This window comes from Herpailurus yagouaroundi, unplaced genomic scaffold (assembly GCF_014898765.1).
Source record: "Herpailurus yagouaroundi ecotype Mexico unplaced genomic scaffold, PumYag 159, whole genome shotgun sequence".
Lineage (NCBI taxonomy): Eukaryota > Metazoa > Chordata > Mammalia > Carnivora > Felidae > Herpailurus > Herpailurus yagouaroundi.
In genome coordinates this window covers 14,312,980-14,340,388 of record NW_024412400.1, presented here as the reverse complement: position 1 = coordinate 14,340,388, position 27,409 = coordinate 14,312,980, and the positions used below count along the sequence as shown (strand labels likewise).

At 36.3% G+C, this 27,409-nt stretch overlaps 1 protein-coding gene across 4 annotated transcripts in view; it reads left to right on the top strand.

The window, feature by feature from the left end:
• Positions 1-27,409, top strand: part of ZCWPW2 (zinc finger CW-type and PWWP domain containing 2) — a 151,136-nt gene that overhangs the window by 108,355 nt on the left and 15,372 nt on the right. For 3 of the 4 annotated variants that reach the window (XM_040479996.1, XM_040479994.1, XM_040479995.1), the window contains exons 7-9: positions 19,568-19,626; positions 20,708-20,775; positions 26,989-27,113. In XM_040479996.1, the coding sequence (XP_040335930.1) occupies positions 19,568-19,626; positions 20,708-20,775; positions 26,989-27,113 (252 nt within the window). The remainder of the gene's footprint in view (positions 1-19,567; positions 19,627-20,707; positions 20,776-26,988; positions 27,114-27,409) is intronic. The other variant, XM_040479997.1, reaches the window with a different exon arrangement.

Below are 27,409 nucleotides of genomic sequence, written 5' to 3'. Positions count from 1 at the left end.
ATTATTTTTATAGGATAAATTCCCCAAATGGGCTTGATAGATTAAAGCTAACCACAGTGTCACTTGCCTCCCTTGAATCATGAAATGACCTTGCGGAATAAGTTGTCAAAGTTAGGTGTTGGCCTGTGCTGAGTTGTAGTGGCAGTCTCTACAACCTGTTTGAACCAAGGTATAAGAATGTTCCCACCTTGAATACTGTTCCTAAGTGCCTATTAGGAAAGTGCTTCTTGGGTCAAGTATGAGAGCTCTATCTGCAAGCCTCTGCCATTCCCATAGGCCCTTTCTTTTAGCTCTTCAGCCACATGTTAAGATAGAGGTGAGTAGTAAAGGTGCCCACACCTTTTCACCTGACCACTGCTCTGCCCAATGGCAGCAGTCTGAATGAAAAAGAATTAGAGTAAGTCTCACCTACCTCTGAGTTCCACTTGCAAAAAAAAAAAAAAAAAAAAAAAAAAAAGAAGGGGAAGATCTGGATTGTCTCCTAAGTCCCTTCCTGCTCTAATATTCCATGAAATATTTATAACAGCTCAGTAAATACTTTCAGAATGTCAAAGGACTTGTGCAGACCAGAGTAAATATCTGGGTCACTTGGCCCAAGAAATAAATAAAGGAATAAAAATAGTAGTGTATGGGGAAGATAGGTGGAGTAGCTGATGGTGTTGCCTGTTACAGTTCTGCGAGATGTTTGAATATAAAAAACAAAGATTCAGGAAACACTATAGTGTGGTAGAAGGAGTAGGAACTTATGAATGAACCAGATCTGCTTTCAAGGGCTAGTTCCGCTACTTAGTTGTGTGACCTTAGGCAAGTTAACATCTTTGTGCCTCATTGGATTAATCTCTGATTTGGGAACAATAAGAATTACCTTGTATGGTTGTTATAAAGGTTAACATGAAAAGCAATTAAAACAGCATAGAGTTTGCTACATTTTGTAGGTACTTGTTTAATAAATGCCTAGTACTTCTCTAATTTCTTCTTAGAAATAGGAAGGATTTAAGAATATTTAAAATTTTCAGATTTATAATAGCATCATAGTCTATTAGATAGTTAAGATTATGTAAAAGTCTTTTTTTTAAGGAAGTCCAACATTTTAATCATAATATAATTTTTTTCAAAGTAATATAATAACATTGTATTTGGAGAACAGAATTTTTAAATCATCCAAAATCCATCCCCTCGATTATAATTTTTAATTCATTTTATGCATTTGTTTACAGTTATTTCTTTTTTTTTTTTCAACATTTATTTACTTTTGGGACAGAGAGAGACAGAGCGTGAACGGGGGAGGGGCAGAGAGAGAGGGAGACACAGAATCGGAAACAGGCTCCAGGCTCTGAGCCATCAGCCCAGAGCTTGACGCGGGGCTCGAACTCACGGACCGCGAGATCGTGACCTGGCTGAAGTCGGACGCTTAACCGACTGCGCCACCCAGGCGCCCCTACAGTTATTTCTATATGCATATGTTTATTTGCATGGCTTTAATCATTGAGTAATGTACCATTATTGTTTTCATTTATGCATTATATCACAAATCTTTTTCATGTTGTTTTACCATTCTTATTACTTTTAAGGGTTTTTTGTTTTGTTTTGTTTTGTTTTTAATTAGAGAAGTAGCATTGTGAAAAAAACAAAAAAATAGGGGCACCTGGGTGGCTTAGTCACTTAAGCGTCCGACTTCAGCTCAGATCATGATCTTATGTTTCATGGTTTCAGGCCCTGCTTTGGGCTCTGTACTGACAGCTCAGAGCCTGGAGCCTGCTTCAGATTCTGTGTCTCCCTTTCTCTATGTCGCTCGCTCCCCCACTCAAGCACTGTCTCTCCCTCAAAAATAAATAAGTATTTTAAAAAAATTTTTTAAACACAAAAAACAGGTATAAACCCTTTCCCAGCTATAATTTCAATTTTATTTTTTTTTTATTTTTTTTTCAACGTTTATTTATTTTTGGGACAGAGAGAGACAGAGCATGAACAGGGGAGGGGCAGAGAGAGAGGGAGACACAGAATCGGAAACAGGCTCCAGGCTCTGAGCCATCAGCCCAGAGCCCGACGCGGGGCTCGAACTCCGGGACCGCGAGATAGTGACCTGGCTGAAGTCGGACGCTTAACTGACTGCGCCACCCAGGCGCCCCGTATAATTTCAATTTTAAAAGAAAAGCAACTGTTAATAGTTTTATATACTTTATGCATGTATAGATATAGGTATGTGCACAAATAAATGCTTGTGAATAAATATGTATATGTATACATATATGTACTTTATTAACATAAATGAATTAAACTTTTTTCATTCAATAATATATTGTGGGGGCGCCTGGGGGGCTCCGTCGGTTAAGTGTCCAACTTTGGCTCAGGTCAGGAACTCACAGTTCATGGGTTAGAGCTCTGCTTTGGGCTCTGTGCTGACATCTCAGAGCCTGGAGCCTGTTTCTGATTCTGTGTCTCCCTCTCTCTCTGCCCCTCCCCTGCTCACACGCTGTCTCCCTGTCTCAAAAATAAATAAATATTAAAATAATAATAATAATAATAATAATAATATATTTTGGACATCTTTTCAAGTCAGAGATTTACCAGACCTTACCCAGTAGCATAGCATATAATTTTATGGAAATGTCTTCATGTATAACACTCTCTTGGACATTTGGGTTGATTCTGAATTAGTAAAATTATAAATAAAAATGCAGTAACATCAGTATATACAAACCTCTTTAAATGTTTCTGTAAATATTTCTACACTAAAAATTTCTAGAAGAGGGCTTGCTGTTTCAAAGAGTAGGCACATTTTAAATTTTGCCAAATTGTTAAACATCTCCCATCCAAAATATTCCCCAACGTTATTTTTACCAATTACTGTCCTGTTATTAGTGTAAGAGAATATCGAGACTGCTTTAACATGCCAACTCTAGCCATTAACGGTCTTTTTTCTTTATAATTTGTTTTATTGTATTTTTATTATAAACTTATGTAATACATACTAGGGAAAAAATACCAAGGAATACAAAAGTGTTTAAAGTGGAAAGGATAAGTCATTTTCTTCCCGCTTGTTACTTCACCTCTAAATTTCAGGATTTCAAAATCTGGAAATAAGCATCCTTGTCCATTTTTGCACATTTGTGCACAAATTTCAACAGAATAATTCCTATAAGTGAAATTGCTTGGGTAAATGATGTGGGTGTTTAAAATCTGGTTATATATAAGGAAAGATTGAAATATTGTTACATATTGAAGGAAACAAAAGGCCATAACAACCAAATGTAATGTGTAATCCTAGTTGGATCCTGAAACAAAAAAAAAGGACATCAATGGAAAAACTGATGAAATTTGAATTAGATCTTTATTTAGTTAAGAATTTTATAGCAATGTTAATTTTTTGTTTTGATAATTGTACTATGATATGTGTAATGTTAACAACATTAGGGGAAGCAGGGTGAAGGATATATGGGAACTCTTTTGAGCTAATATGCAATATTCTGCAATTCTAAAATTATTTCCAAATAAAAGTTAAAAATTCTAGTAAAGTACTGTCAAATTCTTTTCAAAACAGCTATATCTGAATGTTCTTACCAATGCTTTTCTCACTCTCTTGCCAGCTTTAGATATCACCAATCTTTACATATTTGCCAATATTTAAAAGGTGAAAAACATGTCATTGTTACTTTCATTTGCTGTTACTTATTTTTTTTATTTTAATGAAGTTGAGCATTGTTTAATGTACTTATTGGACATTATATTTCTTCTGAAAACTGCCTATTTATACTCCTGCCCGTTTCTTCCATAGGCTGGCCTCTCTCTCTCTCTCTCTCTCTCTCTCTCGATTTGTAGGCGCTCTCTTTAGTTATTGATCCTTAATACTTTGTTAATATGCTGCAAACATTTTTTCGGTTTGCCTTTTAAGTTTTTTTCTAGTTCTCTTGCTGTGCTTATATATAGTAAAACTTTTTCTTTTAGGACTTTAGAGCTTTTGTGACATCATTTAAAAGACTGCCCTTTATTAAAATATGTTATGATTCATTTCATCTTTCTCCTATTGCAGTTGGTCACACTTTGATGCAAATCTCTGTGAATATTGCTTCCTTTCCCACCACATGTTTTGTTTCCTTCTGATAATTCCCAGTAGAAGGATCCCTAGGACAATAAATAGGAACATGTCAGGTTGTTCAGTCTCACCAGCAGTGCATGCAAACGCCACAGTCATCGACAGGTGTTATTACATAAAGATTTTGTTGCCAGGGTACATCATACTTTATTCTTTTAATTTGCATTTCTTTGACTTGAGGTAAATTGTGCCTGAGTTCTTAATATTTTCTTACAAATTTATATGAACATTTTATTTATTTTTTATTTTTTAATTTTTTGAAAAAAAAAATTTTTTTTTTTTTTTTTGAGACAGAGAGAGACAGAGCATGAGCAGGGGAGGGGAAGAGAGAGAGGGAGACACAGAATCTGAAGCAGGCTCCAAGCTCCGAGCTGTCAGCACAGAGCCTGACGTGGGGCTCGAACTCACAGACTGAGATCATGACCTGAGCTGAAATCAGACACTTAACCGACTGAGCCACCCAGGCACCCCTAGATGAACATTTTATATACTAGTAATGAAAATATTAATTTTTTGTCATAGTTTCAATATATGCTTGCTTTTCTGTCATTTTTTTTCCTGGAAATACAGAAGTATTTGTATGTGGTGTGCTCACATCTATATTTCTGAGATTTTTTATTTATTACTTAGCATAGACTTCATAGATACTAATGCAGTAGAGTGAGTACGGAAGAGGACATCTAGAGGTAGACTGTCAAGGTATCCTGACTCTGTCACCTTCTAGCAGTGTGGTCTTAAGTTAGCTGCTTACCTCTAAGCTCTCAGTCTCCTCCTGGTAAGTGGGAAGAATGGAAGTATTGCAAAGTAAGACTGCTCTGACAATTTGTGTAAAGCGCAAAGCACAGTGCTATGTCCTTTATGCATTTCATAGCTTTATGCATTTTCCTATTATTATGGGAATATGGATTTATTTTTATATGAGGTGTGAGAATAGGGTGTAAAAATTTTACACAAGTTGCTAATGATGGGGTTCGGGACATGCTACCCCCAAATATGGCATCTTGGTATATTGAGTATTTCAAGCGGAAGGAATTTGTGAAATGGCAGGTGCAGGAAGGATTTTCTGACTTTCCCTGGAGCAGGTTATAAGAACCTCATGTGAGATGTCATCCCTAGACTGGAAGAAAAGGAGCATTCTTGCCTCTGAAGACAAAGGGAGCCCAAGAGGAATCTGAGGGAATAAGCGTTACTGCTTCCCACAGTTTACTGCAATTAGCTCCTACCCTTTCCTGTCCTGTCACATACTCCCATGACCTTCCACTCTTCAAGTGTAGCATAAAAACTCTCAGGTTTAACTGCTTCTTTGGGTCTTCACGTTCTTAATGAAGGCTCCTAGGTCACATAAAACTTAAATTAGATAAATCCGTATGCTTTTCTCTTGTTAATCTATTTTTTTTTTACAGGGGCCCCAACTGAGAACTTAGAAAGATAGAGGAAAAAGACATTTTTCCTCCCCTATACTGCTAGTTATTCCAATACCATTCATTTAATTTTTTTTTAAGTTTATTTTGAGGGAGTCAGAGACAGTATGAGTGGGGAAGGGGTAGAGAGAGAGGGAGAGAGAGAGAATCCCAAGAAGGCTCCATAATGTCATCGCAGGGCCTGACACATGGCTTGAACTCACGAAACCATGAGATCATGTACTGAGCCAAAACCAGGAGTCAGATGCTTAACCTGAGCCACCCAGGTGTCCCTCTGATACCATTTATTGACTAACAAGTAATCTTTCCCTTCTTTACTGTTTTGAATCTTCTTTATAATGTATAATATATCTTCTTCATAAAGTAACACATGACATTTAACATGTCAAAATGCCTATTTCTATATCTATTCATCTATCTGGTCTCTGTATTTTAAGTTTATTTATTAAGTTTTGAGAGAGAGAGAGAGAGAGAGAGAGAGAGAGAGAGAGAGAGAGAGAGAACATGCACACACCAGCACAGGCAGGGAAGGGGCAGAGAGAGAGGAAGAGAGAGCATCCCAAGCAGGCTCTGCATTGTCAGCACAGAGCCCAAGGCAGGGTTTGAAATCACCAGCCATGAGATCATGACCTGAGCCATGATCAAGAGTCAAATCCTCAACCAACTGAGCCACCCAGGCGCCCCAATCTATCTGGTCTTAAAACAGATTTCAAATTGCTTTAATTATTGTTTATCTTTAATGTGTGAATTCGTGATCCTTCATGACTGTAATTTTTCAAAAATTGTTTTCCTGGTTTTTGTCTGTTTACTTTTTCAGATTGTATTGTGTCTGTGTATACGTGTGTGTACATATGTATATTTCTGTTTTCTGTATATTATGATGTTTTGCCATTTAAAAAAACCTTTCTAGTGGGCGAAGGACTGCCCCTTTTAGGTAGCAAAGGGTACATCTTTCATAGGCAAACCAACCAGTCCCACACCCATATCCCTCAACCACCTTCTTACCAAACTCTGAAACATGAAGCCATTATTTCCACTGCCCTAAATCATCCCAGAATCAAGTACCAGGCAACTGGAGACCATTCCCATAGGCCAGAGCCCTCCAGAATTATTCAAACTAGCCAATCCTGAACAGTTCACCCTACCCTATCTTGCCTTTCCTTTAGCAGCCCCAATAAAGGCACAATTTAAATTTTTTTTTTTTTTAGCGTTTATTTATTTTTGAGACAGAGAGAGACAAAGCATGAACAGGGGAGGGCCAGAGAGAGGGAGACACAGAATCTGAAACAGGCTCCAGGCTCTGAGCTGTCAGCACAGAGCCCGACGCGGGGCTCAAACTCACGGACCGCGAGATCATGACCTGGGCCGAAGTTGGCTGCTTAACCGACTGAGCCACCCAGGCGCCCCAATAAAGGCACAATTTAAATAGCTTCAACTACACACAAATGAACTTTAGAGTTATTTAGTGAAGTCCCAAGAAGAATTCTGTTGAGATGATGATTGGCATTGTAGAAAATCTCTGTATTAATTTAGGGGAAAAGTACATGTTTATAATACTAAATAAATGCATGCAGAAACATAACTGTCTATTCATTTCTCTTTAGTTTTTTTTTAGTGTAAAATTTTATATATTTCTAATTAAGGCTATCTCAGATATTGTTACTAATTGGAAAAGGATCTCTTTGTCATTTGGCTTTCTAATTTGGCTTATATACAGAGATTATAATGTGCATGTATGGGTATCTTTTTTTCCTAACACTTTGCTTTTATTAATGCCAAGACTTTAACTTGTAACACTTTGAAAGACAAAATTAATGATCACTCTCTTGATTTATACATTTCTGTATGAGGAAATTAAGCTATTATATTTTCTGATGAAAAAAATATTTTCCCCTAAAATTATTGCAAAAATTCTTTATACTAAAGCAGGAAATTTTCATTAGCCCAGTTTCAGTGTAAGTTGCTTATATTTTATGACTAGATGTCTAAATATTTGTGTTAATAAGCTTGCTGTTAATATGGAATTCATGTACTGCAACTCACTTGATTCACTAGCTTTATACGCATCTTTCCCCAAAGATAAATATTATAATAGATCCTTACTGCTGGCTTCTAGCCCCAGGCAGAGAGAAATCTCTGAAAAGAATAGTAAGCAGAAGAACCCCTTGGGAAGAGTCACGGTCAGAATTCAAAACTCATTTGGTTTCCTTTTGGATTCTTTGTGGGTGTCGTTCACCTTTCTGTAGACAGGCCAGTGTTCCCCAAACTTGAATCATTCAGGTATTCTATCACCATTTTGCCATTTTCTATATTGTTAGTTACTACAGTTTTCTTCATTTGACTTACATTTTTCTTAATTTAATTTTTGATTGAGGTAAAATTTAAACACAATGGAAGATCTTAAGTGTAGAGTTTCATGAGTTTTTAAGTGTATACAATCCTGTAACTACCATCCCTGATCAAAATAGAGAATATAGGGGCACCTGGGTGGCTCAGTCTGCTGAGGGTCAGCCTTCCGGCTCAGGTCATGACCTCCCAGTTTGTGAGCTCAAGCCCCACATCCAGCTCCCTGCTGTCCTTGCAGAGCCCACTTCTATCCTTTGTCCCCCCTCTCTCTGCCCCTCCCCTGCCTGCGCTCCCTCCCAAAATCAATATATTTTTTAAAAAAGAGGAATATATTTTTATCACCCCAAAACATTTCCTAATCTAAATTTTAAAATGTAATTGTACTATTTTGTTGTGCATTTGCATTTTTCAAATACATATAAATATATATTACTGTAGAAAATCATCCATTTATCACTTTAAATCATCTTTTTATACTAATTTCAATTATCCTGTACCACTATAAAGCAGTGTTGTGAAATAGACTTCCAGGGAAGTGATTTTTTTTTTTAAGATTTTATTTTTAAGTAATCTCTATTCCCAACATGGGACTCAAACTCACAACTCTAAAATCAAGAGTTTTATGGTCCCCCGATTGAGCCAGCCAGGTGCCCCTGGTTTTTAACAAGATACTCTTTAGTAAATTAATAACTAAAATGCTTAATTAGTTTGTAAGATTTCCCTCTTTATCTTGAATTACAATCTATGGGAGTTCTATAGGTAACTATTAGCAGTAAAATACTAAAATTAGAAAATGGATTGATCTTGGATATCCAGAGCTTTTTTTTTTTTTTTTTTAATTTGAGAGCAAGAGAGAGTGCACCAGTTGGGGAGAGTGGCAGAGGGGGAGGGAGAGAAGGAGGAAGGGAGGGAGGGAGAGAGAGAAAGAGAGAGAGAGAGGGAGAGGGAGGGAGAGAGGATCCTAAGCAGGCATCCACACCCATCTCCATGTGGGGCTCAATCCCATGACCCTAGGATCATGACCTGAGCCAAAATCAAGAGTTGGACCCTCAAAGAACTGAGCCACCCAGACGCTCCCCAGAGGTTTTTATATACCACTTATGAGAGCAAACAAAGATCCCTTGACTCAGAGTACCTGTTTTCTGGTGTGAATGATTATATTTGCTCCTTAAATTTTTGAACAAAGTTTACTTTGGGACTTAAATATTTGCCTAACTCTTTCTTTGCTTTGACTTTCAGTCCATGGATCTGACTTTAGCCAAATTTCTCTCCTTGTCATTCTAATAAGATGGTCAGTGGGAGTTGGGGGATAGGGGGAAAATGTGCCTTATCTTCCCTGGAGATGAAGCAACAGTGTCCTAGTGTGAAGGTCATGCATGCTATTCTCCAAGTTCATGGGGCTTGCTTGCTGTGGAAGATGTGTTGGCTAGCAGCTGGCTATTCAAGGCATCTTTACCATCTCAGGGCTGTTGGGCTGCCTGTTGTTGTTGGGGTTGTAGTTCTCAGGGGTGCTGTAGAAGGTGCAAGTGGAGAGGAATATTGGTGATGCCTTCTTAAACCAGTAATTTTTCCAGTGCAGTGATTATCTGAGAAAATTCAAGGTTTGTTATGCAGATGTGGTACTTGGTAAACAGAAATTTATGTTTATCGATAATTTTCTCTCTTTTAAGAATTGTTTTTGTCCCAATTACTGAAAACAAACAAAAAGTATCATTTTTGAATGTTGACACTAAAATAATAGAAGTGTTGAACAGAACAGTTTTTGCTTCTGTATACATAATACCCATTTAAACATTCACTCAAAATATTAATTCACTTGGAATTTGAGTTCTTACATACGTAAAAAAATTCAAAACTTTTCAACTATTACTCTCTCTGTTTTCTACTCTATATTTTAATGTTGAGCCAGAAGGCAATAGAGATAATTCTACAAAATGTGATTGCTCTTTTGTTAAGAACAAAAATCTCTTCATGTTGAGAGTCCTGATTATCACATGAAGTTTCTAGGTATTGTCCTTTTTGTTATTTGGAACTAAAGGTTATGTTATGCAGCTTTCTTCCACTTATTTTGCTGATTATATTCATTACAAGTATTATCTTTTCTTTCTGATTCAGAGACCCATCGGTCACGTCTCCAACATCAACCTATATACAAGATGAATCTGTTTTTCTTCTAAAGCTTGGAATATGTCTCATCCGCCATCACCTTCCTTATCCCATTCCATTAAAACCAAAAACAATGTTAGTAATAAATAGAGAGTGGTTATTGATTTAATGTATAATAGGAATTTGAATAATGAGTTTGTATTTTATAGACTGTAGGTATTGCACTAGATATTAAATGATCTTTCTATGCCTAATAGTAATAACTACTGTTTTTCTATTTGCAAAGGGAAAGAGTTATCATTGGAAAAAATAAAATGTCAGTGAAAATTAGGAGAATTTACTCATAACGTATTAGAATTCATCTGTAATTTCAAATTTATAAACATTTGGCTTCTTCCAACAAGCCTTCCAACTTTTCATTTATATTAGACAATACAACCCTCTTGCCTTCTTGAAGACCTATAAATTATTACCTTTTAATCCCTTAAAATTATATTGACTTTGAAATGATATTTATCTTTCTTTTTGCTTGTGTATTTAATACCTTCACTTTGATCCCAAAATAATTTGCTGTATCATGAAATACATATATTAGGCACACATCTTAAATCTGTATGCCCCCTACATAGTGGGGACATACATAGTCATACAGATTAAAGGGAGATATATCCTCCATGCCCTCCCATGAATGTAAGTGCAAGAATGTCTTCCATTGCAACTTCTGAAATCCTCAGAGAGTTGATTTAAAGACTTGGATCTAGACAAAATTTCTTAAAGAATATTTTTTTTTTCAACGTTTATTTATTTTTGGGACAGAGAGAGACAGAGCGTGAACGGGGGAGGGGCAGAGAGAGAGGGAGACACAGAATCGGAAACAGGCTCCAGGTTCTGAGCCATCAGCCCAGAGCCCGACGCGGGGCTCGAACTCACGGACCGCGAGATCGTGACCTGGCTGAAGTCGGACGCTTAACCGACTGCGCCACCCAGGCGCCCCAAGAATATTTTTTTTTAATTATGCTCTTGTGTAGAGTCTATGTATTCCAACATAGAAGAGAGATCATCTTCTTTTGCACAATGCTGAGGATAAAGGCTCAGAAGATTTGACAGTGTCCATGGGTCAAAGAATCAGGCTGGTTATCTTTACCACTCAAGCTGATGGAGCAAAGAAACAGATAATGAAGCTCTCAATGTTCATGCTTTTATCCATTACAAAGGTGTAATATGGGTACTGTAACCATTGGATGCTCTCATGCATCAGCTTTTTTAGCATTTAATTGAAATGCAGGCATACCTCATTTCATTGCATTTTTTTCTATTGCACATCACAGATGTTGTGTTTTTTAACAAATTGAAGATTTGTGGCAACCTTGCATTGAGTAAGTCTATTGGTGCCAATTTGCCAACAGCATTTGTTCTCTGCCTGTCTCTGTGTCACATTTCGGTAATCCTTGCAATATTTAAACTTTTTCATTATTATTATATTTGTGACACTGATCTGTGTTCAGTGACCTTTGATGTTACTATTGTAATTGTTTTGGGGTGTCAGAAATCATGCCTGTGTAAGACGGTAAACTTAATTGGTAAACGCGTTCTGACTGCTCCAATGACCATCCATTACCCTCTTTGTCTACCATCCCTGTCCTTGGGCCTCCCTATTCCCTGAAATGCACAGTATTGAAATTAGGCCAGTTAATAGCCCTATCATGGCCTCTCAGTGTTCAAGTGAAAGGTAGAATTACATGTCTCTCAACTTAAATCCAAAGCTACAAATGATTCAGCTTAATGAGAAAGGCCTGTCAAAAGCTGAGACAGGCCGAAGGTTTGGCCTCTTATACCAAACAGCCAAGTTGTGAATGCAAAGGAAGAGTTTTTGAAGGAAATCAAAAATGCTACTCTAGTGAACACATGAATGATAAGAAAATAAAACAGTCTTATTGCTGATATGTAGAAAGTTTAGTGCTCTGGATAGAAGATCAAACCAGTCATAACAATCCCTTAAGCCAAAGCCTAATCCAGGCCCTGTCTTCAATTCTACAAAGGCTGGAGAGGTGAGGAAGCTATAGAGGAAACAGTTGAAACTAGCAGAGATTGGTTCATAAGGTTGAAGGAAAGAAGGTATCTTTATAACATAAAATTGCAAGGTAAAGCAGTAAGTGCTGATGTAGAAGCCATAGCAAGTTATCTAAACGATCTAGCTAGCATAATTTATGAAGGTGGCTCCATTAAGCAACTGATTTTCACTATAGATGAAATAGCCTTATATATAGTGGAAGAAGATGCCATCTAGGACTTTCATAGCTGGAGAGAGGTCAGTGCCTGGCTTCAAACCTTCAAAGGGTAGGCTGACTCTCTTCTTAGGGGCTATTGTACCTGGTGGCTTTCAGTTGAAGCCAATGTTCACTTACCAGTCTAAAAATTCTAGGGCCCTTAAGAATTATGCTAAATTATCTGCTCTGCCTGTGCTCTATAAATGGAACAACAAAGCCTGGATGACAGCACATCTATTTACAATATGTTTTACTGAATATTTGAAGCCCACTATTGAGACATACTGCTCAGAAAAAAATGATTCCTTTTAAAATATTACTGCTCATTGACAATGAATATAGTCACCCAAGAGCTATAATGGAGATGTACGATGACAGTAATGTTGATTTCATGCCTGCTAATTCAACATCCGTTCTGTTGCCCATGGGTCAAGGAGTAATTTCAACTTTCAAGTCTTATTATTTAAGATATGCATTTCAAAAGGCTATCGTTGCCATAGAGGGTGATTCCTCTGATGGATCTGGGCAAAGTAAATTGAAAACCTTTTGGGAAAGATTTACCATTCTAAATGTCATTAAGAACATTTGTGATTTATGGGAAGAGGTCAAAATATCAACATTAACAGGAGTTTGGAAGAAGTTGATTATAATCCTCATGGGTGACACTGAGTTATTCAAGACCTCACTGGGGAAAGTCACTGCAGATATAGTAGAAATAGCAAAAGAACTAGAGTTAGAAGTGGAGCCTGAAGGTGGGACTGAATTGCTGTAATCTCATGATAAAACTTGAACAATTGAGGAGTTGCTTGTTATGGATGAGCAGAGAAACTGGTTTCTTGAGATGGAATCTACTCCTGGCATAGATGCTGTGAAGATTGTTGAAATGATGACAAAGGATTTAGAATAGTACATAAATGTAGCTGATAAAGCAGTGGCAGGGTTTGAGAGGATTGACTCCAATTTTGAAAGTTCCGTTATGGGTAAAATGCTGTCAAACAGCATCACATACTACAGAGAAATTGTTTGTGAAAGGAAGAGTCAATTGATGTGGCAAACTTCATTGTTGCCTTATTTTAAGAAATTGCCACAGCCATCTCAGCCTTCAACAGTCACTACTGTGATCAGTCTGTAGCCGTCAACGTCGAGGCAAGACCCTCCACCAGGAAAAAGATTAGGTTTCACTGAAAAGTCAGATGATGATTAGCATTTTTTAGCAATAAAGTGTTTTTTTAATGTTTATTTATTTATTTTGAGAGGGGGTACCATGCATGTGCACATGCAAGTGGGAGAGGGGCAGAGAGAGAGGGAGAGAGAGAATCCCAAGAAGTCTCCACCCTGTCAGCACAGACCCCTATGTGGGACTCGCTCATGAACTGTCAGATCATTATCCAAAACCAAGTCGGGTGCTTAAGAGACACCCAGGTGTCCCTAAAGTGTATTTTAATTAAGGTATGTACATTGTTTTCATAGGCATAATGTTCTTGTATGCTTAATAGACTACAGTATAGTGTAAATATAATTTTTATATGCACTGGGAAACCAAAAAATTAATTTGACTCACTTTATTGCAATATTCATTTTGTTGCGGTGGTCTAGAACTGAACCTATAATATCTTCAAGGTAGGCCTGTATGTCAATTCTGGGAAGTCTTCCTTAGAGACTCTATGTTATCCTAACATTCCTCTTGCTTTAGGAAAAACTATGTGCAAATAGGAATTGTTTGCAACTGACTTGGATTCTTAGAATATCAAAATAGAGATGAAAGAATCTAATTTACTGGTACCATTTAATCAGATAAACAACTGTGACATAAGTGCTGCTTTTCATGGGGGTCTTTGAGTCTCTAGACACCCTGTTTTTATTGGCTTTTAGTATTCTTAATCTCTTTATAGGTATAATTGAAATCTTTCCTATTTTTTTAAAAACCATAGTGAATTTATGTGTTATATCCCTGCTATAGGTAGTCAAAAACTATTAAAAAAATTGAGTCCAAGACTTTAAAAATTGTCAGTGAAGTAGCTAGTCATAGAGTTTCTTGAAGTATGCTGTTACTTGTATCCTCAGCCAGGATTGGGAGGTGTTAATAGAAAGTCTTTCATGCCTTCTATTTAAGGTGGTCTAGTGGTCAACTTCTATTTTTAGGGAAAATATTCTCCTGTGTCTCAGCTCACTGCTTGAGTACACACTCCAGTGTTTTCTCTGCTAAGCCCCTCAAAGCAGAGAAATCCACAGTACTTTAGTGAGAACTTAGACATGGCTAAAGATAGTGCAGGGGACAGCAAGATATTTATAAATCATATTGCCAAGGACTGATCTCTGATATTGTCCAAATCTTGCAGGAATACTGAACTCTAGTGAGAGTGACTGGACTGGAGCATATGGTAATTGACTGACATTTATGTAAGAAGCACTAGATTTGTATTCTATTAAAATCATGTTTAAAATAGAGCCATAAAATGATTATTTAACTTTCCCCCTTTTCAAAGAAGATTGAAAAACAATCATTATCTAGGTCCGAAGACTTAACTTTATTATTTGTACTCTCCAGATACTCAGATTAAGTAATAACCACCACTTACAATGCTGCATAAAACTGGTTTTCATCCTTATTCCAAGCATACTTTCCCAGTAGATTTTCCAAAGGGAAATGAGAATATTGGCATTTCCTTCTATATGATAACTTTTGACAAGGAGTTTGTGTACATTATTCAAGGCACAGATTCATGTTTGGAAATTCTGTCAAAGTAAGCATCTCTTTAGTGATCATTGACTGATAATTACTCTCAATGGAAGGTTACAAAACATGTTTATGTCTTCTATGAGCATAAAATGCTGAATCAAAATTTTATGTCCTCAGATTTAACACAGCTAACAAACTTGTTCTTCTTAAAAATAAAATGATTTTCATTTAGATGAATAGTGATTTAAGGAAATGGACAATGTCAAGTCACTTTATGAAGATTATATAAATCTGATGTAAACACAATTCCTATGGATTATCTGATCTTGGCAATTAGAGGCACTTCTATCACTTGCAATTCAAGCCAGTAATCCTAATTATCATGATATATATGTACACACACACACACACACACACACACACACACACACGTTTTTTCGCAGTAAATGGCATTTGCCCTCTTTATGTATGTCTCTTGTTTTTTTTTAGATCTAACAAGAAAAGAATTAATACTTGCTTTGGTTTCCGTATAATCAATGACAATATATAACATATTTGTATGGATGGGTGTGGGCTAGATAGACTAATGCCTGAAAAACTCCAGTTTGCATACAAGTCATCTGAATAGCTTATTTAAATATGGATTTCTGGACCCCACAGTAGGCCTAGGATGGACATAAGAATTTGCATGTCTAACAAACTCTCAGTTGTTGCTGATTTTCACATGGTGGTCCTGATTCTGAATAGCCTGGGGCTCGACGACATAGGAGAATCAGCAGTGTAACACAGGAAGAGAAGTGGAAGGGGTGGAATAGATAAAGATCATAGTATCTACTTGTGGGTGAATAGCAGCCCCCAAAAGTACCAGGAACCTCAGAATGTGACCTTATTTGGAATAAGGATCATTGCAGATGTAATTAAGGTAAGGATTTTTATATGAAATCATCCTGAATTAGGTGGATCCTAACCCAACGAAATTGTCCTTAAGGGTCTGTCCAGGGGCACCTGGGTGGCTCCGTCAGTTATGCATCTGACTGTTGATTTCAGTTCAAGTCATGATCTCCTGATTCGTGGGATCAAACTCCATATTGGGCTCTGTGTTGACAGTGTGGAGCTTGCTTGGGATTCTCTATCTCTCTCTCTGCCCCTCCCCTCCTCATTCTCTCGCTCTCTCTCTCTCTCTCTCTCTCTCTCTCAAAATAAATAAACGTTTTTTTTCAAACACACACACACAAAAGAGTCTGTCCATAAGAGACATACTTCTATCCTACAGCCCTATAACAAAATCAATTTCTGATGCTTTACCAAGTTCATGGTAATTTGTTATGGCAACCTTGGGGAATGAATGGACCATAAGTCCAACCATACCAAAGTGCTAATAAGTTCCATTTGTCAAATGCTTTAAGGAAAAAGGATAGAATTCTGACACTAATCCAGTGGAGCAGTCTAATAGGTTAAACAAACAATGATCAAACGTAGACTAATTGTTGAGTACGGTTAGATACTTTCTGGCATGGTATTTAATTTCATCTTACCCCTAAATGCTCTGAGGTAGTTATTTATTTATTTATTTATTTATTTATTTATTTATTTAAGCAGTAGTTGTAAAAGAATATCCTGAAATGCAGAATAGCCATTTAGTTGGGAAATATTTGTTAAGTGTTGACTTCATACCAGGCTCTTGCTAGATATTCCAGTGGTCAGTGACTTACCAAAAGTGATACAGGTAATAAGTACCAGGGATTAAATTCAAATCATGATCCTGTCATTCCAAATTTAGTGTTCTTCTCCATCACGTCATATTTTATCAAAGCCCTGGAGCAGGAAAGCACAGGACATTTGGTGATACTGACTAGTTCATTTTGGCTGCTGTGGAATATTTAACAAAGTAGGAAGGAATTTATTATCTCTAACAGAAATCTTCCTGATTTATGGTAGCTATTTAACAGTATTTCTTTCTATTAATACCTATGAAATAGTTTGTACTTTGTTACCTTAATCTTATTTCCCCTTGTAGCAACGCTTTCACTTTAAACTCAAATATGCACATACTTTAAGCTGATCCTTAATAATGAGTTAAAAATAATAGCTGTACATTGTCTTTATAGAGATGTAGATCAATGATTTAGACAATGGAGTTCCATATACCTTTTTACCTTATTTATTTTCATATATATATAAAACAAATGGTGGAAAAAATATTTGAATATTAACTTGAGGTTGAAGATCACAAAAAAAAACACCTATTTTTTTGGCATCATAATAATATGAATTCCCTGAGTGTTTTTTTACAAACTTCCCTTGAATGATTATTAAGGTATTTAAGCTATTTAATAATGTTTGAGAGTTATTAAATTCAACCTTCATCTCATTTTGGTTAATGGGTTTGAACATAGCAATATGAATGGCACTCTGCTAGCTGCTAAACATTTAGTATGTTAGAAAAAAAAACATCCCACCCTTGCAGTGTGGATACTTAATTCAAGATCAGTAAAATTAAGATCAGTGTAACTATGAAAGATTTAGACAAAATGGGCTGAGACACTGCTCATTTTAGCAGGTAAAAGTGAAAAGACAAATAAAAGAAGGTAACAAACATAGAGGTGAAAGTGGCATTGAGGTTCTGTCTTCGGAAATGAGGGTGAATCGTACGAATTCGTTAAAAGCCTAAATCGACAAACAGGACAGTTCAGAATGGACGGGAACACTGACACTGTATTCTCCTTGTGATATTTGTGTTTATTGTATCTCTGTCTGAACACTTACTCATTCATTTGTTCCACGAACACTTTATCTGCACCTATGGCATGCAGGGTATGGCATGGAGACAAATGTACTACCAAGTGAGAAGCTAAGTCACATATACCAGTAACTAAAATATGAGACAAGAACTCTGACCTAAATGACATAGATCATAACTCTTATGACAGAAAGGTTTATGGGACAGTATAAATTCTTCTACATCTATGAATTGATTACAAATTTTATTCACTTATCTTTTGGGGTTTGATTTCTTAATGCATTTTAGTCAGTGAGTATGGCTCTAAAACAGCGGTTACTATTTTTGAGGCTTCCTTTGTGACCAGGAGGTGGTCAAATTTGTAAATGTTTCAAGCTTGAAAACAATATGTATTCTTTAATTATTCAGTGCCAGTTTCTATATGTGTTTATTAGATTCAACTTATTATTTGTATTGTTGAATTCTCCTGTTTCTTTGCTAATTTTTTTGCTTTATAAGTTTTTTATGGGAAGTAAATAAAAATATCCCATTTTAACTGTAAATTTATCAGTTTCTACTTGTAATTCTTTTCTGTTTTGCTTTATGTATTTTAAGGCTAAGATTTTATGTATAGACAGGTCAGAACTGTTATACTTTCTAGGTGGATTGTTTCTTTTTGCATTAGGTAATAGCTTTTTTTTTTAATCTCTGATTATGCTTTCTTCTAACAGTAATATTGCTACATTGGGTTCCTTTTGCTAGTCATTGATATATTCTATCTCTTTACTTTCCATTTTTCCATGTCACCAAGTTTTTGAAAAAATTATACCTTTATTGAGATGTAATTTAGTCACTCTTTTTAAGTATACAATTCAGTGGTTTTTAGTATAATCACAGTTTTGCAACCAAGACCACTTTATAATTTTAGAACATTTTTTCATCACCCTAAAAGAAAACCTCATACCCATTGGCAGTCACTGCCCATTTCCCACCTTTTCCTAGTCCCTGGAAACTACTAATCTCTCTCTGTCTCTATGGATTTGCCTATTTATGGACATTTTGGATAAATGGAATCCTACAACATGTGGTCTTTGGTTCTGACTTTTTTCACTTTTTGCTGAGCAAAATGGTTTCAAGATTCACCCATGTTTAGTATTTTTCAGTATAATTAGTCATTGTTTTTAAAGGTTAAATAATATTCCATTGTATGGATAGATCACATATCATCTCTCCATTGATAGTTGTTTCTACTTTTTGACTATTATGAATAATTATGTTGTGAACATTTATATACATTTTCTTGTATGGACATAATAGTTTTGTTTCTTTTCGGTACATACCTAGGAATGGAATTGCTGAATCACATAGCAGTTCTACATTTAGCATCTTGAAGAACTATCAAGTTATATTCCAGGGTGGCTCCACCATTTCACCTTCCCTTCAACAATGTAGGGAGGTTCCAATTTCTCCACATCCTTCATCTCGTCTTTGCTTAGACATTAAAATCCCAAGCCCTTTGGCCCTATCCTGGTATACACTTTTGGTAGGCCTTCACCATATCAGTTCCTATCTATAGTTTTGCATTCCACATGTTTCTGGCATCTGAATAGTTCTTTCTTTTTTAAAGGTCATGTATGTATAAAAATGTAAAGATTGTTTTACTTTGTATTATTATGTGTCTGTGAAGTGAGGAAGGGAAGTAGATATGGGAGATGGGAATTCATATTGGATTGATCTACCATTCCTGGAAGTTGAGAAGATTGGTGTAATTGTAGTGACTATGAGGTGGTTGACTTAGAGTTATAGGTGTGGTTGAGACCTACAGGTCAGAGTTTTTCTTCTGGACTAAATTACTTGGGCCATTTGGACTCATTATCTTACTGAACTCATCTAGTCTCATTTGAACTAATTCATCCTTTTGTTGTTATTTTATAGATGCAAGTTTCCAGAAACACTACTGGCAAAAAGAAACCAAAATTTAGAAGAAGGATAAGGTATGGGTTTTTTTTAATTGAAAAGTATTGTGATGAAATTGAAGTGTGTGTAATAGATTTAATTATTATGACATTTACCCCTGATTCTTGATTCTTTTTCTCTAGGGAAGCATTAAAATTTTCTAAAAGAATTAAGGTGATAAGTAATAGTCTTAGAAGTATGGAGAAAGCTTTATGTTTATATAAATATGTTGAACCAGAACAGTATAAGATTAATATCATGTGAGCAACCATATGCGAAGCAGGTGTTTAGTTTAAAATAGTGCAAACCAGAAACAGGCCTTTATAATGAATTGATAAGCCACCAATGACAAGTTTTAGTGTTTATCACTGAACCAACCATACAGTTTATTTTTTTGATGAATGATAATTAGTGCTGTATTAAGAGTAGTCCTGCTCAAAGACAAATACTGGCTCTGATATGATAGTCCTCCTCTTATTCTTTGTCCTTTTTCAGAGGATGAGTAATTACCTTTTTTTAAAAAGACTTACTGCCTTATCTTAGTTATATTTCACAGTAACCTCATCAAATAGGTAGGGGGTATGTTATAATCATCTCTATTTAAAAGATGAAAACTTTATGACTTAGAGAAATTAAGTGGCTTTCTCAAGATCTTATGGTTAGAGAAAATACATTTGAACAAATGTTTTCTAACTCTAAACCAGTGACACAGGTAGTGGAAAAAGATGGATTTTGCAGTCTGAAAGAATTTAGCCCTGTCATGTTCAACTATTACCTACATTGTCAAATTTCTCAATTTTGCAGAGCCTCAGTTTCTTTATAAAATGAGAGCAGCAATTACTTAGTAGGTTTTCGGGGTGAGAATTACATAAAAAAGCCTATGTAAGGTACTTGGTAGATCATTAGTGCTTTTCACCTAGTGAGGGCTCAGATCAATATTATTCCCCTTTGGTTTTTCACTGCATCATGCTGCCTTACTGTATTAAAAAACCAAGGAAAATTACCTCAAGATAAAGAAATATATTCATAATTTACAATGATCAATGAATATACATAAATGGCCATTTAAATATACGTGATTAATCTTTTGAAACTAATTCTGTCAAATCCTTTTTCTAGGAAACCTATTTTAAAATGCTCTTTCGAAAATGTTTGTTCAGATGACGCCATGTCAAAGGAAAATGTGGGTATGTGAAGGCCTGTGCTGCTTCCGGTTCTTATACCTCTAATTCTACCGAATGTCGTTGCCGTTCTTTGAAGAAAAAAAATGTTGTACATATATACATATAAGAGAACTCTTAGTGAGTCATTTTGGTATTAATTTTCATACTAGGTATTTGGGTTGTCTTTGGGTTTCTATTCTCTTGCATTAAATTTGGCTCTGTCATGTATTTAATTTCTTTTAAAAATAAAGCACCGGCAGTTGTGGGAGGAAATACCTACATCAATACATTAAAATCCAGACCTCCCCATTCCAAAATTATCGGGGGCCTAGGAGTGCCAATGGGAGGGGGAGAAGAAAAGCAGCAGCTTGGGGCTTCCAGCTGAATTAATTGCCATTGGCATTAGAACACTGTAGGGTGAATGTGGGGAGAAAGTTTAAGTTTTCAAAACCACTTTACTCTTCCTTCATTTTTGTTAGTCTTGAAAAGTAGGCAAATGCTTATTTGCAAGATGGAACTTTGGCAGCCACGCAAAGAGGTTTCAAAGCCCATTAAACCCCAAGAAGTTACCCGCACCATACTCCCTCTCCTTTGTGGCCACCCCCAGGTCCTATGGCACTGCCTTTCAAATGGCTAAATCAGCCATTCATTTTTAGTCTTATCAAAAGAAAGGAAAGCAGTCAGAAGAAGGACAGAGTGGTTATTTTTTTAAAAATCCTTTTGTTCCTGTCCTAAACCGCCACAAAATTCTGTTGTTTCTATCTCTTCTTAAATGTATTCTGCTGCTGCTTTCCTGCTAACTCAGGTGCCTTTTCTTGGCCAAGTTGTCCCTTTGCCTCCCATGATTAGTTCAGATATTGCTGTGGAAAGGCAAAAGTCTGCTCATCCCTGGACTGAGTTCCCACTAGGAGACCTTGCAGCTGAGGGCTCCAATGCTGGGATCCTTTCCCCCTCTGACTCAAATGGGCTACCTTGGAAGAAACCCCAGGACATCACAGCCATGACTCCATTGACTGGAAATCACTCTTCTGTGTAAATGGGTGAATACATCTCCATGGATATCCACTGATACCCTTTTAGGAGTCTCACATTCTGAATGGCTCTCAAGTCTCAGTAGTTAATTGTTCAGACCATGAACCTGATCTGTGTCTTACTCCTTCTTCACATTTTGAACAACTAAAAAACAGAAATATCTAGTTTACTGTGTTCTTTGCAAGAGCTGACTACTTCTGGAAAGAGTGGTTCTTCTTCAGTAAATTAACCCTCCTCAGTTTTTTTACCCCTACTCATATTTCCATGGATCCCTTGATCTAAGTGTCTGATATCACTCCTTTTCTTCTTAGCCTGAGGTAGGATCAGTCCTTGATCAAGTGAAAATTCTACCGTCTTCTTCTTGAATGTCTGCCCCACTTTTTGGAGCCACTTTCCTTACACTCCCAAGTGCTAAAGCCTCCCAGCAGCCTACTACCCAGATTTGCTGTTCCTTTCTAGTTTTTAAGCTCTACCCATTTCTTTTCTCTGTCCTTTAGTTAGAGATCAGGAGGAGAGCTAACTAAGTGCTACTTTACCTGTCCAAGTATCAGTTGCTTCATCTGTAATAAAGACATGCAGTAGAAGCCCTCTTATCCAACAAGGAGAGAATTTCTGGAAATTAATAGAAAAAATTGAATAGAAATTAATAGAAAATTAATAGAAATCATTAAATATTTTAAACTGTAGCCCATGGCTATATAGATTTAATCTAAGAAATAACTACTTGTGGAGCATATCTATGTTTTGGGGAAAATTAGTACCAGGAATATTATGTACTATATTTGTATTGTCCCTATAACTCTTTTTTTTTTTTTCAGTGTTTAGGGACAAGAAAATTCATCTATGATGATGAACTAATAATACCAACACCTGTATCAATTACTCTGTGTCTTCACTGTTCTAAACACTGTGAATATATTAGTTTATTTAGCCCTCACAAGAGCTATATAAGATAAACAGTTAGATATTATTATATCCCCCATTTTATCAATGGGGAAACTAAGGCACTTAAGAGGTTATATGGTATTTCTCAGTCACTATCTTCCTTTTTTTAATGTTTATTTATTTTTAGAGAGAGAGAGACAGAGTATGAGTGAGGGAGGGACAGAGAGAGAGGGAGACAGAATCCGAAGTAGGCTCCAGGCTCTGAGCTGTCAGCACAGAGCCCAGTGCAGGGCTTGAATCCAGGAGCCGTAAGATAATGACCTGAGCGGAAGTCGGAGGCTTAACCGACTGAGCCACCCAGGTGCTCTTGTCACATATCTTCTTAAAATTAATCAAAGTGTGCAGCTGTTTCCTTGGTTGCTTTGAGTATCAGGAAACTTAAAGCGAAATACAGGGGGGTTGGGCACAGTACTGGTAGTTGACCTAGGCACTTTTAAAATCTCATTATTGCCCTTTGTATCCCCCTTAATGAATTGGTTTTGATTTCTTTTGGTCTTTTGGTTTTAGTCATTTGTTTTGTTGTATCATTGTTTTTTGTTAGAAAATACCTCCTTTATTCTTGGGTAGTAAACAGTCTATAAAAGTTTAAAAAAAAGATTGGCAGATTACCCCAGACCAACTGATAATCTATGACACTCATTATCAAATTAGCAAAGGATGTGTTCATTAGCCACCTGAGATAGATAAGCATGGAAAAAGATGGTTAATCTAGGAAAGGTCTGGATCATGGGGTGAGCCCCAGGGGAGCATGAAGACCTTAGGGGCTGGGGCTGGGAGGTAGAAGGGGGACAGGGAGACAGGTGATTTTTTGCTGCTCAGGACAAACTTTGCCCACCTACTCTTGGTTTGGAGTCAGCTTTAGCCTCTAGGGTAAAAGGTGGGGTTGGCCCACATGCCCCTTTCCTAGAAAGCTCCTTGCCTCCTATTTCTGTTTGTGTCTCCAGGAATGGTGCTCTCTTCTTCATTACATTCTAACTTGTATTGTACTCATCTCTACATTTAAATTGTAAGCACACAAGAGGAGTGTTTGTGGTTATTTAATAACAAAACAAAACCAAGTACTTTTTCCTCCTCCTCAGCCTCCTTCTGTAAGAATGCTTTCAAAATTTCAATATTGAAATGACCCTGCAAATTTATTTCAGATGATATTTTTCAATACCAGCTTTGGGGTATATAAGGAAATAAACAGCTTCTTTAAACATTTAGTAGAAAAATACAGATTGGAGAAAACCCCATAAGTATACCTTGAAGGCTTTTAAAATAGTGACTGATTTATTTAAGAGACAAACAGTAAGCTACTTCTTATCAGGAATGGAAAAACTACACAGATTATTTTATAAAAATTCATTTTTAAAATCCAGGTATGGACTTCAGTATAAGAGATATATTTTTCTTACCTTTTTAAAAAAAACTTTTTCTGAGTGATGGAATAACTGTAATGCTACCACTTTACTCTAAACAGCAAATTGAAACAAGTCAGGGAAACCACAGGATAATCAGTATTGATAGAAGATGATTGGTCATGCAATCAGCAAAGGCATTCATTCTGCCTCTATCTTTGGAGGATATCATTGGCCAATTTTGATAACCTAGTTTGTACATTACAGTAACTGCTATTTCTTGAGAATTATTTTTGAATTCTGTCAGTTTATAATATAGAAATACCTATTTAGAAAAGCAAACCTCCCATTGCTCTGGAAGCAGAATTTGACATCAATCAAGTTGGTGTTATGAACCCTAGTTGATTTATGAAGTCATCCATTACGTTGTCTACCCTTTGAGCAGAAGGCAGTGTACATATTTTTCCAGATCACTTGAAAACAGAGAGCCTACAATGCCATTTGGCAATGACATTCATTATCATAAATTGATTGTATTTTAGCCTAGCCTTAGAAATATAAAGATGTTTGTGTCCATTTTTCCTTTACAGTATAGCTCAAAATTCATCTTCTCAACAGTGCATTAAATGTCAGTATCAATTTCCATAGACTCAGAATATAAAGTAGGAAAACACAACATCTGTAAGTGGGACTGGAGAATCAGTCTGAAGATAACCACAAGTAGTTGTCTGTTCAGTAACAGGTTACTAGTAAGAAATCTATCATAAAGAGAAGTCAATTCGTTAAACAAAATAGCTTCAATAAAAATGTACATTCCTCTAGAAAAATCCTGATTCGGTAAACATGGGTTGCATTCATGTATTTTTTTAGTAAATTCTCCCAGTGATTCTTATGCCCATCAAATTTTGAATAGCACTGTTTTAGAATGCAATGATTAAAACTCTGTGTTCTTACGCTTTACCAATTACCACAGAACACATATCTATGTGGACACAACTAACATGTCAGCTACAGTTTTTGTTTTGTTTTTAAACATAGGAGCTGATTCTAAGGTGTGCAAGTGGCATATCAGAAAGCTACTTTCAAACTGTTTGGAAAGAAGTCTTCCATAGAGAAAACCTGAGATTGGCTAGGAAGAGATGATGGCCAGGAAGGCTCGTTGGTCAATGCCTGCTCTTGAGTCCCTTGCCCTTTGTAGGCACATAATTGATATTTGTTGACTGAGTAAAAAAGTACTTGGGACAAGTGATAAGTACTGACAGAAAAATTATTTTTGTAGACAAAACTGTGATGTGAAAAATGTTAACTAAAAGTTGTTTTTTAATACTGTAGTGACAACCAACAAAGGGAAAATATTCTATTTCATAACCTCCCATGACTTTGACACTATTATTTAATAACGTTCTAGCAGAATTTTAAACTTTCTTTCTTACGAGTACTAGATAAGAGGAAATTACCAACAAAGAAGATTCTAATAAAACATGGATTCTTTTGAACTGGAGGAAACAGTACATAAGACTTTTCACATTAATAATCTCTGGTTTTTACCTTTAAACATGCTTAGTTTACAAGGATACTTCTGTGTGTGTGTGTGTGTGTGTTCACACACACACACATAAAGGGATGCATATACATATGCAATCTTCCTAAACATGATTAGTTAGAAGAATTTTAAATATGTTCAACAATTAGATTAAAACTGAATGTTAGTGCTGAGAATGCCCTGCTTGCATATTCACTGATAATAGGTTAGCTCCAAAGCATATGTCCTGTGTGGGTCTGTTTTCGTGTTCCTTGAACTTTTAGATGTTCTACGTAGTGGGATTTTTGGTGTCCTGCCAAAGAATGGTGGATAATAGAGGGTACTATGTCCAGTTTTTGTCACCCGAGTGGAAAATAATGGGGTGTGTATTCATGGCCTTTCGCTTTGAATTGTGTTGCCTTTGGAACGACTTCTCAGATGTTCCATCTGTCTGTTGTGCAGGACAGCAGGCCACATGTGGCTTCCTTTCCTTGATTTTTACTTCAACAAGTCTATATGAAACAGAAATGTTTATTTTATTTAAGTCAGGAATCCAACTGCATGTTATTAATCAGTAGTTGAGTCTATAGAGTTATTTAATAGGAGTTCATTTCTTTTGTGGGGATATTATTTTATGTCCGCAAATTCAGTGAATTCATGTCATAGTAGTACACACACACACACAAATTTTGTAAGTGTGGTATTTAAATATATATATATATATATGTATATATATATATATATACACACACACACATATATATAATACATATATTAGGCAATTAAGATGTGTTGGTATTCGGATTAGGAGTAGACTAGCCTGTGTTTAGCTTGACCACTTAATTACATCGTCTCTCCTTTTAAACAGTAGTTTTAATAGTTTATTGTAGGCATGGCAAACTGGCCCACAGGCCACTAGTTTTTGTAAATAAGGTTTTATCGGAACATAGTCACTCTCATTTATTTAGGTACATGTGTATGGTCTGCACTATAGCAGCAGAATGAAGTTGTTGTGACAGAGACCACAAAGCCTGCAATATTTACTCTGTGTCCATTCATGGGAAAAGTTTGCTGACCTCTGGTTTATAAAAAACAATTTAGTTTGGCCCTGATTTAAAAAAAAAAAAAAAGCAAAACAAGACACTTCTAGTGAGCTTTTTATGATCTACACATAGCAAGAATATCACCTACATTTTGACAGGAATAATTGGAAAATATTCACCTGGAAATCCTTAATTATTTTGCATTAAGCAGAGGCCATATGTGAGAACTATACAAAATATTTGTTTTTTGTCTTGTAACACTTAGATTTTCTCTTTTGAGTTGGTTAAGATTATGGATTAGATTGAATTAATTAAAATGTAACATTTTTTCTATTATATTAATGATGATTTTTAGTTGTCTCTGAGACAGAAGTTTTACTAAAAGAGCTGGAGCAAATGCTACAGCAGGCACTAGAGCCCACAGGAGCGCCTGATGAGTCTGAAGAGGAGCGTGGAGAAGAAGTGAATACAGGAGAAAAGGTAGCACCGGTAATCATTATCAGGCCTAAATAGCAAGTCCAGATTCTGTCAATGGCAGAAATTGTTCCTGGCTGTACGTTTTAGTTATATGAAAAACATTTTTCCCTTCTGAAATTTGAGCCCTTGATTATCCTGAAGTGAATAAACTAGTAACCTGTTGAAAGGTCAGAATACAACTATCAGTTTTTGAAAAAAAAAATCTGTGAGTGTGGAGGAGCCCTTTGTTTTTTGGATCTTTGAGGTTGGGATGAAGAAAGAGTGGAAGGAGCTCACAGTAGTCAGTCGGGTGCCACCGT